The sequence below is a fragment of the Anastrepha obliqua genome, chromosome 2 (genome assembly GCF_027943255.1).
Source record: "Anastrepha obliqua isolate idAnaObli1 chromosome 2, idAnaObli1_1.0, whole genome shotgun sequence".
Classification (NCBI taxonomy): domain Eukaryota; kingdom Metazoa; phylum Arthropoda; class Insecta; order Diptera; family Tephritidae; genus Anastrepha; species Anastrepha obliqua.
The window spans coordinates 112,597,779-112,610,637 of NC_072893.1; the positions used below are offsets into that span (position 1 = coordinate 112,597,779).

General features: G+C 39.5%; 1 protein-coding gene across 1 annotated transcript; it reads left to right on the top strand.

Annotated features, from left to right (window-relative positions):
* Nucleotides 1-11,298: 11,298 nt before the first annotated feature.
* LOC129238356 (piggyBac transposable element-derived protein 4-like) lies at nucleotides 11,299-12,215 on the top strand. The gene is made up of 3 exons (XM_054873384.1): nucleotides 11,299-11,432; nucleotides 11,494-12,108; nucleotides 12,187-12,215. Exons 1-3 carry the CDS (start codon nucleotides 11,318-11,320, stop codon nucleotides 12,213-12,215), a joined length of 759 nt encoding a protein of 252 aa, XP_054729359.1. The 5' UTR covers nucleotides 11,299-11,317.
* Nucleotides 12,216-12,859: the final 644 nt, after the last annotated feature.

A 12,859-nucleotide genomic window follows, 5' to 3' on the forward strand; every position in this document is an offset into this window, starting at 1 on the left:
AAAACGGTAGCCAAAAGTTCGAATGTAACTTTGGCGGTGTGACAAGTTGCACCGTCCTGTTGAAACCAAATGTCGTCCATGTCATCCTCTTCAATTTTTGGAAACAAAAACTCGTTGAGCATGTCACGGTAACGCTCGCCATTTACTGTAACCGCGACTCCTCGCTCATTTTCGAAAAAAAAAAATGGCCCGATGATGCCGCCAGACCAAAAACCGCACCAAACAGTGACTCGATGTGGATGCATTTGCTTCTCTACAGTAACGTGTGGATTTTCTGAGCCCCAAATCCGACAATTTTGCTTATTGACGTAGCCACCGATGTGAAAATGAGCTTCATCAGAAAACATGATTTTTCGGTAAAAATGCTTATCTTCGGTCAAACGATTTTCTGCCCATTGAGCGAACCGAAAACGCATTGGATGGTCATTAGGCTTCAGTTCTTGCACCAATTGAATTTTGTAAGCCTTCATACCGAGGTCTTTATGCAAAGTTCTCCTCAAAGAAGTGCATGAAATGTTCAATTCTTGAGAACGATGACGGGTTGAGGTTGTTGGATGTTCACGCACATTTTCGGCTACAGCAGCAATGTTTTCGGGTGTGCGCACTGTAGGAGCACGTTCACATGTTGTTTTATCCATTAACGATCCACTTTCTCGAATACGATTAACAAATTGATCCACAAACTGTCTTTTGGCAAACCTTTTTTTTGGAATTTTTTTTTTTCAAATTTCTCACAGTTTGAGTAGAAGACTCACCACTTTGGAAATAGGTTTTCAATATTTCCCAATTTTGTTCAAGCGTATAGCGTCCCATTTCGTAAATGTCAAACCTTAAAATAAATTATGAACACATTTGACATATCATTTAGCATTCTCAAAAAAATAGGTGATTCAAAAAGCAAACGCTATATGGCCCACCCTGTACAAGGTTGATTTTTAAATTTAATAAAACAAGCTGTATATGAGATATATTAAAAATACCAATGTAAAGGGTAATCAATTTAGAGTTATCGGAATTTAAATGGAAATAAAATAACGAAAATTCAAATTGATTATGAATCTTTATTATTTTTGTGCAGAAGCATACATGACATTTATTTTTCTAAGATATTCCCTTTCAAATGTTGGCCACAACAGCGCCGTAATTCGGCCATCCGTAAATACCAATTTTCAATGACTCGCTGGAGGACTTCAGTCGGTATCTCGTGAATAACTTTAGTAATGTTGGCTTCCAATGCCTCAATCGAAGCTGGTTTATCCACAAAGCATTTATACTTTACTTACGCCCCCACAAATAAAATTCGAAAGATGTGATATCACACGGTCTTGGTGACCAATCTACAGGTCCGGGACGAGATATAAATTGTGCACCGAAACGACGTCGCAGTAAATCCATAGTTTCACGGGCTGTATGGCAAATAGCGCCGTCTTTTTGGAACCAAATGATGTGGAGATCACGACTTTTTGGGCATCAAAAATTCGTTTATCATGGTGTGATAGCGTTCGCCATTCACTGTTAAAATGACACCAAACGGTTTTTTTCATTGAATGTAATGGCTGTTCTTGAATGGCTTCCGGTTGCTCTTCAGCACAAATACGGCAATTTTGCTTATTGACGTAGACATTAAGCCAAAAATGGGCCTCATCGCTGAAAAAAATTCGGGCCTCAAAATGCGGATCTTCGGCGAGCTTTTCAAGGACCCAACCATGAAGTAATGATGACTAGCTTTCAAACCACGAGCTTTGCATAAAATCGCCCAAGTGGTGTCATAAGATAGGTCAAGTTGTTGAGATCGGCGCCGAAGCAATTCTTCCGGGTCTTCGGCAAAACTCTCATTTGGTTGGTTGGTTGGTTTAAGGGTGACCCCGCATCGGAGTGCCACATAGACCGCAAGTTGGGTCCGTTGTGTTGCCCTAGAGCTCATTATTTTAAATGATTTCCCCACCTAGCCGAGATTTTTATTGTAGATTTTGGTCAAAGATATTAATTCGTTTCGAAAATTTGATGAGAGATTCGATTTTCAGGTCCGAGAGTACTGGAAGATTGTCAATTGTTGGAGAGCCTAGAAGAGCGAGTCGACTTCTGGCTAGACCCGGACAACTGCACAGCAAATGTCTGCTCGATACTTCCTCATCTTCGTCCTCGCAGTATCTGCACAGGTCGTTTTGAGGAACCCCGAGCCGACGTGCGTGAGTGCCCAAAAGGCAGTGGCCGGTGATAAGAGATGTTATATGCCTTAGTTCGTGTTTCGAAAGACTTATAAGGGTTTTTGTCTGTTTCAGATTGTAGGATGGCCAGATTTGTCTGGTCGTAACGCAAGTAGTTTCCACTCGCCACCTCCGATCAGCAATGCTGTGAAATTCTCGATCGATGAGCATTTTACATGTTGAGAGCGGAATGTGGATTGTGGGTAAGTTACTAACATATGATTGCGCAGCTCCAGCTCTCGCGAGCTCATCAGCTTTGCAGTTACCTTCGAATCCACTGTGCCCCGGTATCCAGATAACTTGGACAGAATTCTGAACACTTATCTCGTTAAGAGATAAGAGACAGGATCGAACCACATCTGAGTGGGTATAAGAGGAGCTGAGTGCTCGAACGGCCGCTTGACTGTCGGTGAAAAAGCGGATATCCTCTAGTGATATTCTATTTTCTAAGAGAGTTTTCGCAGCATACCAGATAGCGCATACTTCCGCTTGGAATACGCTACAGTAGTCGGGTAATCTAAATGATAGATTGATGTGAGGGGAATTGGAAAAGATTCCAAATCCCACTTTGCCGTCTTGTTTTGAACCATCTGTATATATAGTCAGAGGGCCATCGATTTCGGTAAGATTTGTCTTCCATTCTTCCCTAGTTGGGAGTGAACAGGAGAATAGCAAGGGTGGTGATGGAAGACTTACATGATAGTCTATGTCGGAAGAGATAACAGTGTTCCTGTTCAGTATGGCCGAATGGCCAAGATACTTATTCCATTTCGATATAGCATTCATGCGTGTCGCTGCTTTCGCTGCAATCGCTTTGCCAGCCAGATCGATAGGGAACAAGTGAAGCAACGTACTTAGAGCCTTAGTAGGTGTTGTACTTAAGCATCCTGTTATCAGGAGGCAGGCTGTTCTTTGAACTCGATCAATTGTGGTTACTCTAAACTCTCATTTACGGCCGCAATATTCTCTTCAGTTCGGTTGTACGTAGTCTAATCGGTCGAGCACCATACAATAATGTAAACTTATTCTCAGTTTGGCCAATGGTTTGCCGAATAGTGCGTTTGGTAGGACAGTTATGCACACCATAAGTTCGCCAGAGTGCGTGTTGAATACTTTTTACAGAACGTGGATTTTCGTAATACGATTGGACAATTCGTAAACGTTGTTGAGGCGTAAGCCTGTCCATGATGAAATGTCAATGAATACTGAAAAAAAGTATGTGTTTAGCTTGATAGTAGTCATGTATGATCTGTGAAAAATACCGCATTGAAAAAAGTACCTTCAATCTGATCACCTTTCAAGACATGATTTATGAAATATGACATCATTCAAAGGTTTGCCGTGGCTTTGCAAAAAATCATAGCTAGGATGATAGATGACCAGGTTTGGTTGTTGTTGTTGTGATTGTAGCAGCATAAACATTTCCCATACATACATGGGAAGTGCTGCTGAAGTGGCATATATAAATCCTTGGCCGGATATAAATCCGGGTCGTTCGGTTACGTAGAACCGACTGTCATAGGAGTGTTCCAGGTTTGGCCTTCAGCTATGGTGAAAAACGAAATTGAGCGAGCAACTACGGCTGTCACGGCCATTGTACAGATCCATAAGTAAAAATACTTTGGACTTGTTTGTCAAAAAATGCTCACAGCTGAGATCACTTGATTCCAAAACGCTCTTGAATGAAACATGGTTGCATAAGAACTATTAAATTTGATACAAAATCGAATCAGAAAGTCTAAAAAATGACGTACAAATTCAGATATATATTAAAAATATTTGCTATTGTGAATTTATCTGCTTCTCCTCGTTAAACCATTTTGATTTAACCCTTAACGGCCGAGAGCTGTTTTTTTGTAATGCTCGCCCATAAGACGACGGAAAATTAGGTGCAATTCTAAAACGTTTATAAGGATGAAAACTTAAACTTTTAAACTGATTTATTTAGTAACAGAGAAGATGCCTGTCAGCCTTTTTCTCCTCCTCATTCTTGCAACTTCTGTAATAGTCGAAATGAGGTACGTTCAATCTTTGCGCATGTCGACCCATGAGACCTGTGATCACAGCAACTAACTTAAAGATGTTTTTCTTTGACCCATTAAGTAACGCCTTTGAGCGCGTAGCGGCCCATTTTGGGCAAATTTTTGTGGTAACATTGCATGTCAGACTATCAACCCATCTCTCACAATGATACTTGCACTTGAGAGGGGTATACCTACAATCTCCATATCAATTGGTAGGCGAGTGGTACTGCTCTCTCTCGCTCAATTGGCTGTCTTACAATTCTCTCGTATGCCACTAGCCACTATACCCTGGCACCCATATCAAATGTATGCGGAAATATTCCGCCATCTCGTTAAGAGAGGCCCGGCTATTGCGAGCAATGATGGACAACTCCACCAAGAGATTTAATCGCCGTTTGGCTATCGGAATAAATAAATATTTATCTAAAGGTAGTCATATTTTTGCCTAACCAGCCAACTACCCCGTTAATGGCCAGAATTTCATCCTGAAACACGCTACATGGATTAGGAAGACGTGCCGAAACGCTTACTTTTGGTTTCTTACAGTAGATACCAAAGCCAACTTTGTCGTCAGTCTTTGAGCCATCAGTAAAGAAACGTAGGCAGTTTTTTTCGACCAAGTATATTGTCAACCCATTCAGATCCAGCGAGAATTCTCGTACTAAATAACCTATTAAAGTATGGTTCGTTCAAACAATAGTCGACTGCGTTGTTTGGACCCAGACCGAGTGTTATGGCCAATTGTCCAACCTCTAAATCGCGCCATTGATTACATGACACGTTTAGGCAGGGCCGTGGAGAGAGTATTCGGGCCCCGGGGGAAACTTGAGATGCGGGCCCCTTCAAATTATGTCTAATTCATATAATTCGAATTACTCTCGAGTCCGAGCCCCTCTGAAAACTCCGGGCCCGGGGGAAAAAGTACCCGATCCCCCCTTCTCGCCGAGCCCCTCTGAAAACTCCGGGCCCGGGGGAAAAAGTACCCGATCCCCCCTTCTCGCCGGGCCTGCGTTTAGGTGAGAGTTAAAAATACGAATGTTTTTACTTGTAGTATTGTAAAATTTTCACGTCTTCGGGTACTCGGCATCAGAGTTCTGCCAGCTCATTTCACACGTATTCACAGACTCGTTCAATCAGTCGTTGTTCAGACAGGCAACGAAGCAACATTAGCAAAAACTGTGTTGATGTTTTTCGTATATGAGCAACCCGATGTCATGTCATTACCCCGGTTACGTTAGTCAATCAGCTGGTTCTTTCAAACTCGCTGAGAGCTGGTTAGCAGCTTCTGAAGAGGCTGAAGATGGACTAAACTAATGTCACCTGTCATGTCCAATCGACGATCGGAAACCCTCCTGCCATCGAGCAGAAGGTAGTGCAGACAGCTGGTTGGAATGATCACGGGCCACTATCAGTGGACGAAGCACATGGAAAAGGTGGGCATTTCAGGCAGTGCACTCTTCCCAGCAAAAGGAGATTATGTGTTAACAAGCGACCACCTTGGCTCTTTGGCTCCACAAGATCTACTCATATTTCTTCGGAGATCGGGTAAATTTAAAGAAAATTAAAAAGAGTGCAGTACAATGGGCGACAATGTCCCGACAAAAAACAAAAAACAAAAAAAAGTTGCTTGTACAGTTTATAAGGAATTTTATTATATTGCATTTGCTATAATTCATATTAAGATTGTCCAACTTGTAAGATGTACACGGTTAAGTGGACCCACATTGTTTTTTTTTTTTTTGTTTGCTGAATAACGTGCAATGACCAACGTGTCCATACAAAAAATGGCTGGATTTTCGGAATCAATGAGCGATTTTTCATAGGTATTAAATAGATATTGGCATCCGGTATACGAAGAGAAGGGAACATGCTGATGTAAGAGTGCAAATCTCATTGGAAATGTATTCTAGTTTATAAGTATATTCAGTAGTCCATTATGAAATTATATCTAATTGGCACTTATACCATATTTTGGATGTTTGGCCGGGCTCCTCCTTCTGTTTGAGTTGTGAATCTTGTTGGTGAAGGGACCTACAGTTTTACGCCGCATCCAAACGGCAGATGGTTTTTAAGAGGAGTTTTTTTCATGACAGAAATGCACTCGAAGTTCGCCATTGCCTGCCAAGGAGCGGAAAAAATATTTTATATTCATTTGCGTTTCGTGGCCGGGGATTCAAGCCTCTGCACTTCCGAATGGTTGGCACGCACCAATTCATTCGGCTACAGCGGCCGAATCAGTATAGTAAATTTCACTCATAAATCAAATTTTAATTAAGGTCTCCTAATTTCGCGAACGAACACTGTGAGAGGTTGTAAGTTTGCACGCTTGAAAGTATGCATGCAATTAAAATGTCGCTTTCTCCATACTGCCATATTGAAACACATCTGAATGTATTGCGTACAGCCAACGAGAAATTGGCGAGAATTACACCGAACATGCATTGGAATTTTGACGAAATTCAAGGTAGTTGGAAAGTTTTCTAGTTTGCTAGAGCTTTTTGGGGCACTTACTTGTACGAAAAGTTAATTTTTTTTTTATTTAAGAAAACCATTTATTTTTTTACTTTGAATTTACTTTTCTGAATATTTCATTTTTTTAACCCAAATAAAGCGAGTGGAAGTAAAATGGATTCTCCAACTTTGGTATTATGTTCTCATATAAAAAAAAAAAATTGGCGCGTACACTTCTGTTAGGTGTTTGGCCGAGCTCCTCCTCCTATTTGTGGTGTGCGTCTTGAAGTTGTTCCACAAATGGAGTGACCTACAGTTTCAAGCCGACTCCGAACGGCAGATATTTTTATGAGGAGCTTTTTCATGGCAGAAATACACTCGGAGGTTTGCCATTGCCTACCGAGGAGCGACCGCTATTAGAAAAATGTTTTTATTAATTTTGCTTTCACCGAGATTCGATTCTGTGAATTCCGAATGGTAATAACGCCCAACCCATTCGGCTACGGCGGCCGACATATACATAATTCAAATTGGATAAAGGTACACAATTGCAAATAACCTATCTAATTTCCTTTTTTATTAAAGTGGTTCCACATCAATCCGATTTGTGAGCCATTTACGAGGTGTGCTTCGTTACTCCAACTTGAGTTCTGCAAATTATAAAGCACAAATAAGAGTAGCGATCAAAAAAAGTTCAAAGAAAACTACTTGAAGATTTTTAATAGCTATCACATTTTTTAAAAGATTAAAGGATTATAAATGCCGATAACCATTAACCATCTACTGATGACTATAGCCACTATGCAATGGGTGCTTGGCTGATTTTCATACTAATTCACAATAAGTACAATATTTTGCCAGAATAGTTAAGACTTAATGCTGCGGTAGCTAAACAATTAAGCTAAAACTGGCTTATTCAAAAAATTAGAGTTACGAAAATAAATCCAAATGGGGTGCATTAAAAAAAAGTGAATACGTTTTCTTTCCTTTGTAAAACCGCGAAAATGATGTGTACACAGAATGCAAACAAATACGCCAAATTCGTACTAGCCCTGTACTTCCCCTAAAAAGGAAAGCAGAACTATCGTAGGTATACTGACAAGCCACAATTTGTTAGCGGCACACGCATATAAGAGGGGATAGAGGGGCAAACAATGATAGCTGCAGATTTTGTAATGAACTAGAAGAGAGGGAAACTCTTGAACACCTTCTATGTTTTTGACTTGCATTAGCTAGAACTCGAATGCAATGCTTAGGAGCTCTGCATTATGAGAAGTTAGAATGTCTCTCGAGGGTTAGAGCTTCAGAGCTTACTTAGATTCGTAAAAGGCGCAGGCTTATTACAAGAAGCCTACTACAAGGAAACGTAAGAGTCAAACTCCATCTGGTACCACTAAGGACCAATAGGTCTATGTGATGCTTTCAGCCAGCCAGGTCAACCTAACCTCACCTTCTCTCCTTTACTCGGAAATCGCGTTGGTAAGTTGTCAACCATATGGCGTTCTTTTCGGCAGTGGGTCTTTCAACATTTGTGCATCTAATTTACATGCAATTACAGAGCGCTTTGCGGTGAGTGGACAGCAATAAAAAAATTCATAACATTAGTTGCTGCAATGGAATAATATTGGCTGAAGCACAAACATACAGTAGCATACCAAACAGTGTCCCTACAAGAAAAAAACTTTTTCCGATTGACCTAAATTCGAAATATTTTCTTGTTTATAAAACCAACATATAGTAAAAAACAGAAGATTGTAAAAATTCCGCTTCGACTTCACAAGCCTGAAGACGATACAGACTCTGATCGGTTTATTAAGCAAGTCGACTGAGCTGTACGTTAATGTGTTAAGGAGGTGCATGAAAGACTGCAAAATCATCATACATATACGAGGGGTGCGTTTTATATTTCGGGATTTGGCAGCCCTGGTGTTGCAATCTAGCAACTGACAGCTGTATCGCAAAGTTCGACATTTTTTGGCTTTTACGTACTCAGAACGTTTTGAAATACCAGCGCTATTTGTATTGTTTACAGTAACTTAAAAGATTCATCTCGGTCCAAAAATGGAATTGAATCGTGAACATTTTCGTGTGATTATTTTTTACAACTTTCGACGTGGATTAACTCAGCAACATTGCATGGATGAACTTAATTCATTTTTTGTCGATGAAGCTCCATCAAGGACCAGTGTTTATCGATGGTATGGTGAATTCAATCGTGGTCGTAGTTCACTCCAAGACGAATTTCGTGAAGGTCGTCCAAAATCAGTTGTTGTTCCGAACACCATTGATGCTGTGCGCGAACTGACGAACTGATATTGCAAGATCGTCATGTGACCTATCGTGAGATTGAGACAATCTTAGACATTAGTGGGACCAGCATACATTCAATATTGCATAAACATTTGACTGTCAAAAAAATTTGTTCGCGTTGGATCCCACACAATTTGTCAATCGCTCAAAAAAAGGCTCGTGTCGATTGGTCGAAGGAAATGTTCAAAAAATACGATCACGGGGCTTCGAAACACGTCTATGACATCGTGACAGGTGACGAATCATGGATTTACGCGTATGAGCCCGAAAGTAAACAGCAGTCGACTGCATGGGTGTTTCAAGATGAGCCAAATGACCCCGAATGACTTCTTTTTATTCCCGTACGTAAAAAACAAACTGAGAGGTCAACGTTTTTCGACACCTGAAGAAGCGGTTGCGGCATTCAGAATGCATGTCTTGGAGGTACCTCATTCAGAGTGGCAAAAGTGCTTCGACAATTGGTTCAAACGCATGCAAAAGTGTATAGATCTTCATGGAGAATATTTTGAAAAACAATAAAGTGATTTTCGTTGATTAAAATTTGTTTTTGTTCTCTAATCCCGACATATAAAAGGCACCATAAATCTGTCGAAAAGAATGTTGGAAAAAAATCAGCACTGCCCGTCAAGTGATGTGTCATGTGACGGCCAGATTTCTTGCAGGGCTAAAAATTGTGGCTTGTATTATGTATATATGTATAAGTATATGTATATGCGTGCGTGCGAAATGTCAACAATGCAAACAACATTAATTATGGATGGCGACAATTTCGACAGCGGCGGCGACATGTACAGCAACTATAATGCAACAAATGTCAAACTGACATATACAACAACAACTACAAATGCTACTGACACAGCCAAATACACATGCACAACACATACATGCAACTAGTTTGGTCATACGCAATCACCACACAATGCATACCAACGTGCAGCACACCTATACATACAAATATGCTTGAGTATTTGGCGCATTTGCATTGCATAACTTTCGACACTTTTAGTTGGTATGTCCTAATTGAAATGTTCCGCTACGGCGACAATTAACGCGTTGAATATTTTTGAAATACAATTTTTAAATGTTCAGCAATTTTCTATATTTATTTAGTATATTTAGTAACACCTATAGAGGTTTGATGGCGAAAGGTGTTGCCTGTTTTTGTGCGCTTGCCAAGTGATGGAATGCAACTTATTTCAAGCCGTTCAAACACATTTCGGCTGAGCACAATAATTTCAAGCTGAGAACGAACTTCCTTCTTCCTTCCTACAAACTGTGTTAAAGACTCGCAACTTTTGAAGTATTATTATCATTAATCTTAAGGATTGCGCTGCCAAAGCTCAAAACAATTAGCTTTGATTTTAATTTGAAGTTATAGTTATACTTGTAAATAAGTAATTATTATTATTCACTAACTGGTGGTCACTGCTTTGCTTGCGTATAAAATTAATTACGTAACCCTGCTACTACGTTAGGGTCTTTTGATAACCCAAATTGCATATAACATTACCGTATTTCTAACTGGTGGAATATATTTGAAAGTTCTTACTACTCAGTGCATCAATTGTTGAAATATATTGAATTCAATTAATATAGTTTTATCACCATTTTAGGCTTAGAAAATTGTTTATTGCAAGTGCTTACGCATATCATGTTCGGTTCATTTTATGACCCCTATCATATTTGTAAAACGAATAGTAAATATATAATGTAATATCCCCTGTTGCAGAGTCATCGTCTGGAACACCTCTCTGTTGTGAATGCTGGAATGCGTTTACAGTTATAATTTTCGTATTCAATAACAACGAAACCAAATACTTTCAGTTCTGTGCTAAATATTGTAGTGATCAGTTGCTATTGTAAATCTAAGTTTAAAGACGATAGATTTTGATAAAACATGGAATCTAGACATACTGTAAGTATACATATATAATCTACATTTTTTTTTAAATTCGTACTAGTATTTATACGGTAAAATTCGTTGTTGTATTTACTTGGCCATAATGTCAGCGTGGACAAATGACTGAGCATAACATTGGTGCATGTGATGATTGTGATGCTAATTTTGTACTTGAGGAAAACGAATGTTTATCTTCAGAACAATCCATTTCCAGTGGCACAGAAGCCTTCATTTCATTGACCGTAACTAATAGCACAGAAGTTTTTGATAAAGATCGGATGATAAAGTGAACAATACCTTCTTTGCAATGTCTAAGTCGTGCAGCAAGTGAAAATATTCTTCACGGAAAACCTGGAGTGAATTCTTATGTTATTCATCGTATTTCAAAAATTCGTGATACTTTTGATGTATGCCTTACAGAAGCTATGAAAAGGGATATAATTCACTACAGCAATTTGCAAGGAAGTGCTGTTTTCGAAAATTTTCAAGCTATAGATGCTACTGAGTTCGATGCTTACCTGGGACTTCTTATACTTATTGGTATTTATTTACTATATATTTTTTCTTTTATAATTGTATAACGGACATATTATTCTTTTAGGAGTCTACCGGTCATACGGTGAAAGTCTTAACTCCCTGTGGGACGAGTTTCATGGACGTCCGTTTTTGAGAGCAATCATGTCTTTGGAGCGATTTAGCAATATTTCTCGTGTACTAGCATTTGACGATAGGCAAAGAAGAAGATCAGAACAAAGAGGAGATAAACTTACTCCTATTCGCACATTTTATGAGCAATGGACTCAAAACTTGCAGCTGCTTTACGTTCCAAGTGCTAACATAACGATTGACGAACAGCTTATTCCGTTCCGAGGTAGATGTCCTTTCAAAGTATACATTCCAAGTAAACCTGGGAAATATGGCATGAAAGCGTGGATAGCAGCGGATTCTGACACCGCATTTTGCTTACAGTTCCAAATATACTTGGGCAAAGTAGGAGACAATGCTGAAAGGAATCAAGGCGAACGGGTTGTTCTAGACTTAGTGTCTTCATACCGTGGACGAAATGTGACTACCGATAATGTTTTTACGAGTCATAACCTTGCATTAGAACTGCCAAAGCAGAACATTATTATTGTTGGCACAGAAAGGAACAACAAACGTTTTCTGCCGGTTCATGCAACATCACAAGAATTGCGTAAGCTTCCATTACGCTCAAGTAAATTTTTTTTTTTCATGGAAAAGAAACTGTAGTTTTGTATGTGCCTAAAAAATACAGAATGATTTATTTGCTTAGCACCCTTCACCATAATACAGGGTGGCTGATGAATTTTGCTACATTGAAACCCTTGGATTGCTTTGTATAGCTGCAGCTACAGAAGCGATCGTTTCCTCCGTCCGAACTGGTGGGTTTCGATGATAAGGCCTTCTTGCGACTGTTCCTTGCTCAGCAAAATTATTCACCAGTCTCATTATGGTCCATCTGCTCGGGGGATCGCCGCCAAACATCCGCCTGTACTCTCTCTGTACCAAAACTACGGACTCCAGTGCGTGATAGCGGCGGACTATCCAAATTCTTGTTTGCGTGTCCCAGTTATCCATTTTAATAAACTTTAAAGATCAATCTGCAAATTAAAACAAAAATGGAACAGATAACTTAAAAAGAAAAAAAGTTATTCAATTTTTTTTTGGTAGCGGCTTTCATCAGCCACCCTGTAGGAACATTTTGGAAGATCATCCAAAAAAAATTCCGCAAATAATTGAATACTACAACTCGATAAAAGGTGGAGTCGACACATTGGACCAAATGGTTCGTACATATTCGTGCAAAAGGAAAACCAATCGGTGGCCAGTTGCTCTGTTTTCTAATTTATTAGATATTTCTGCTCTAAACGCTTTTATAATATGGACCGAAATATATCCTGAATGGCAAAAAAAATAAATTGCACTAAAGGCGCCTATTTTTAGAG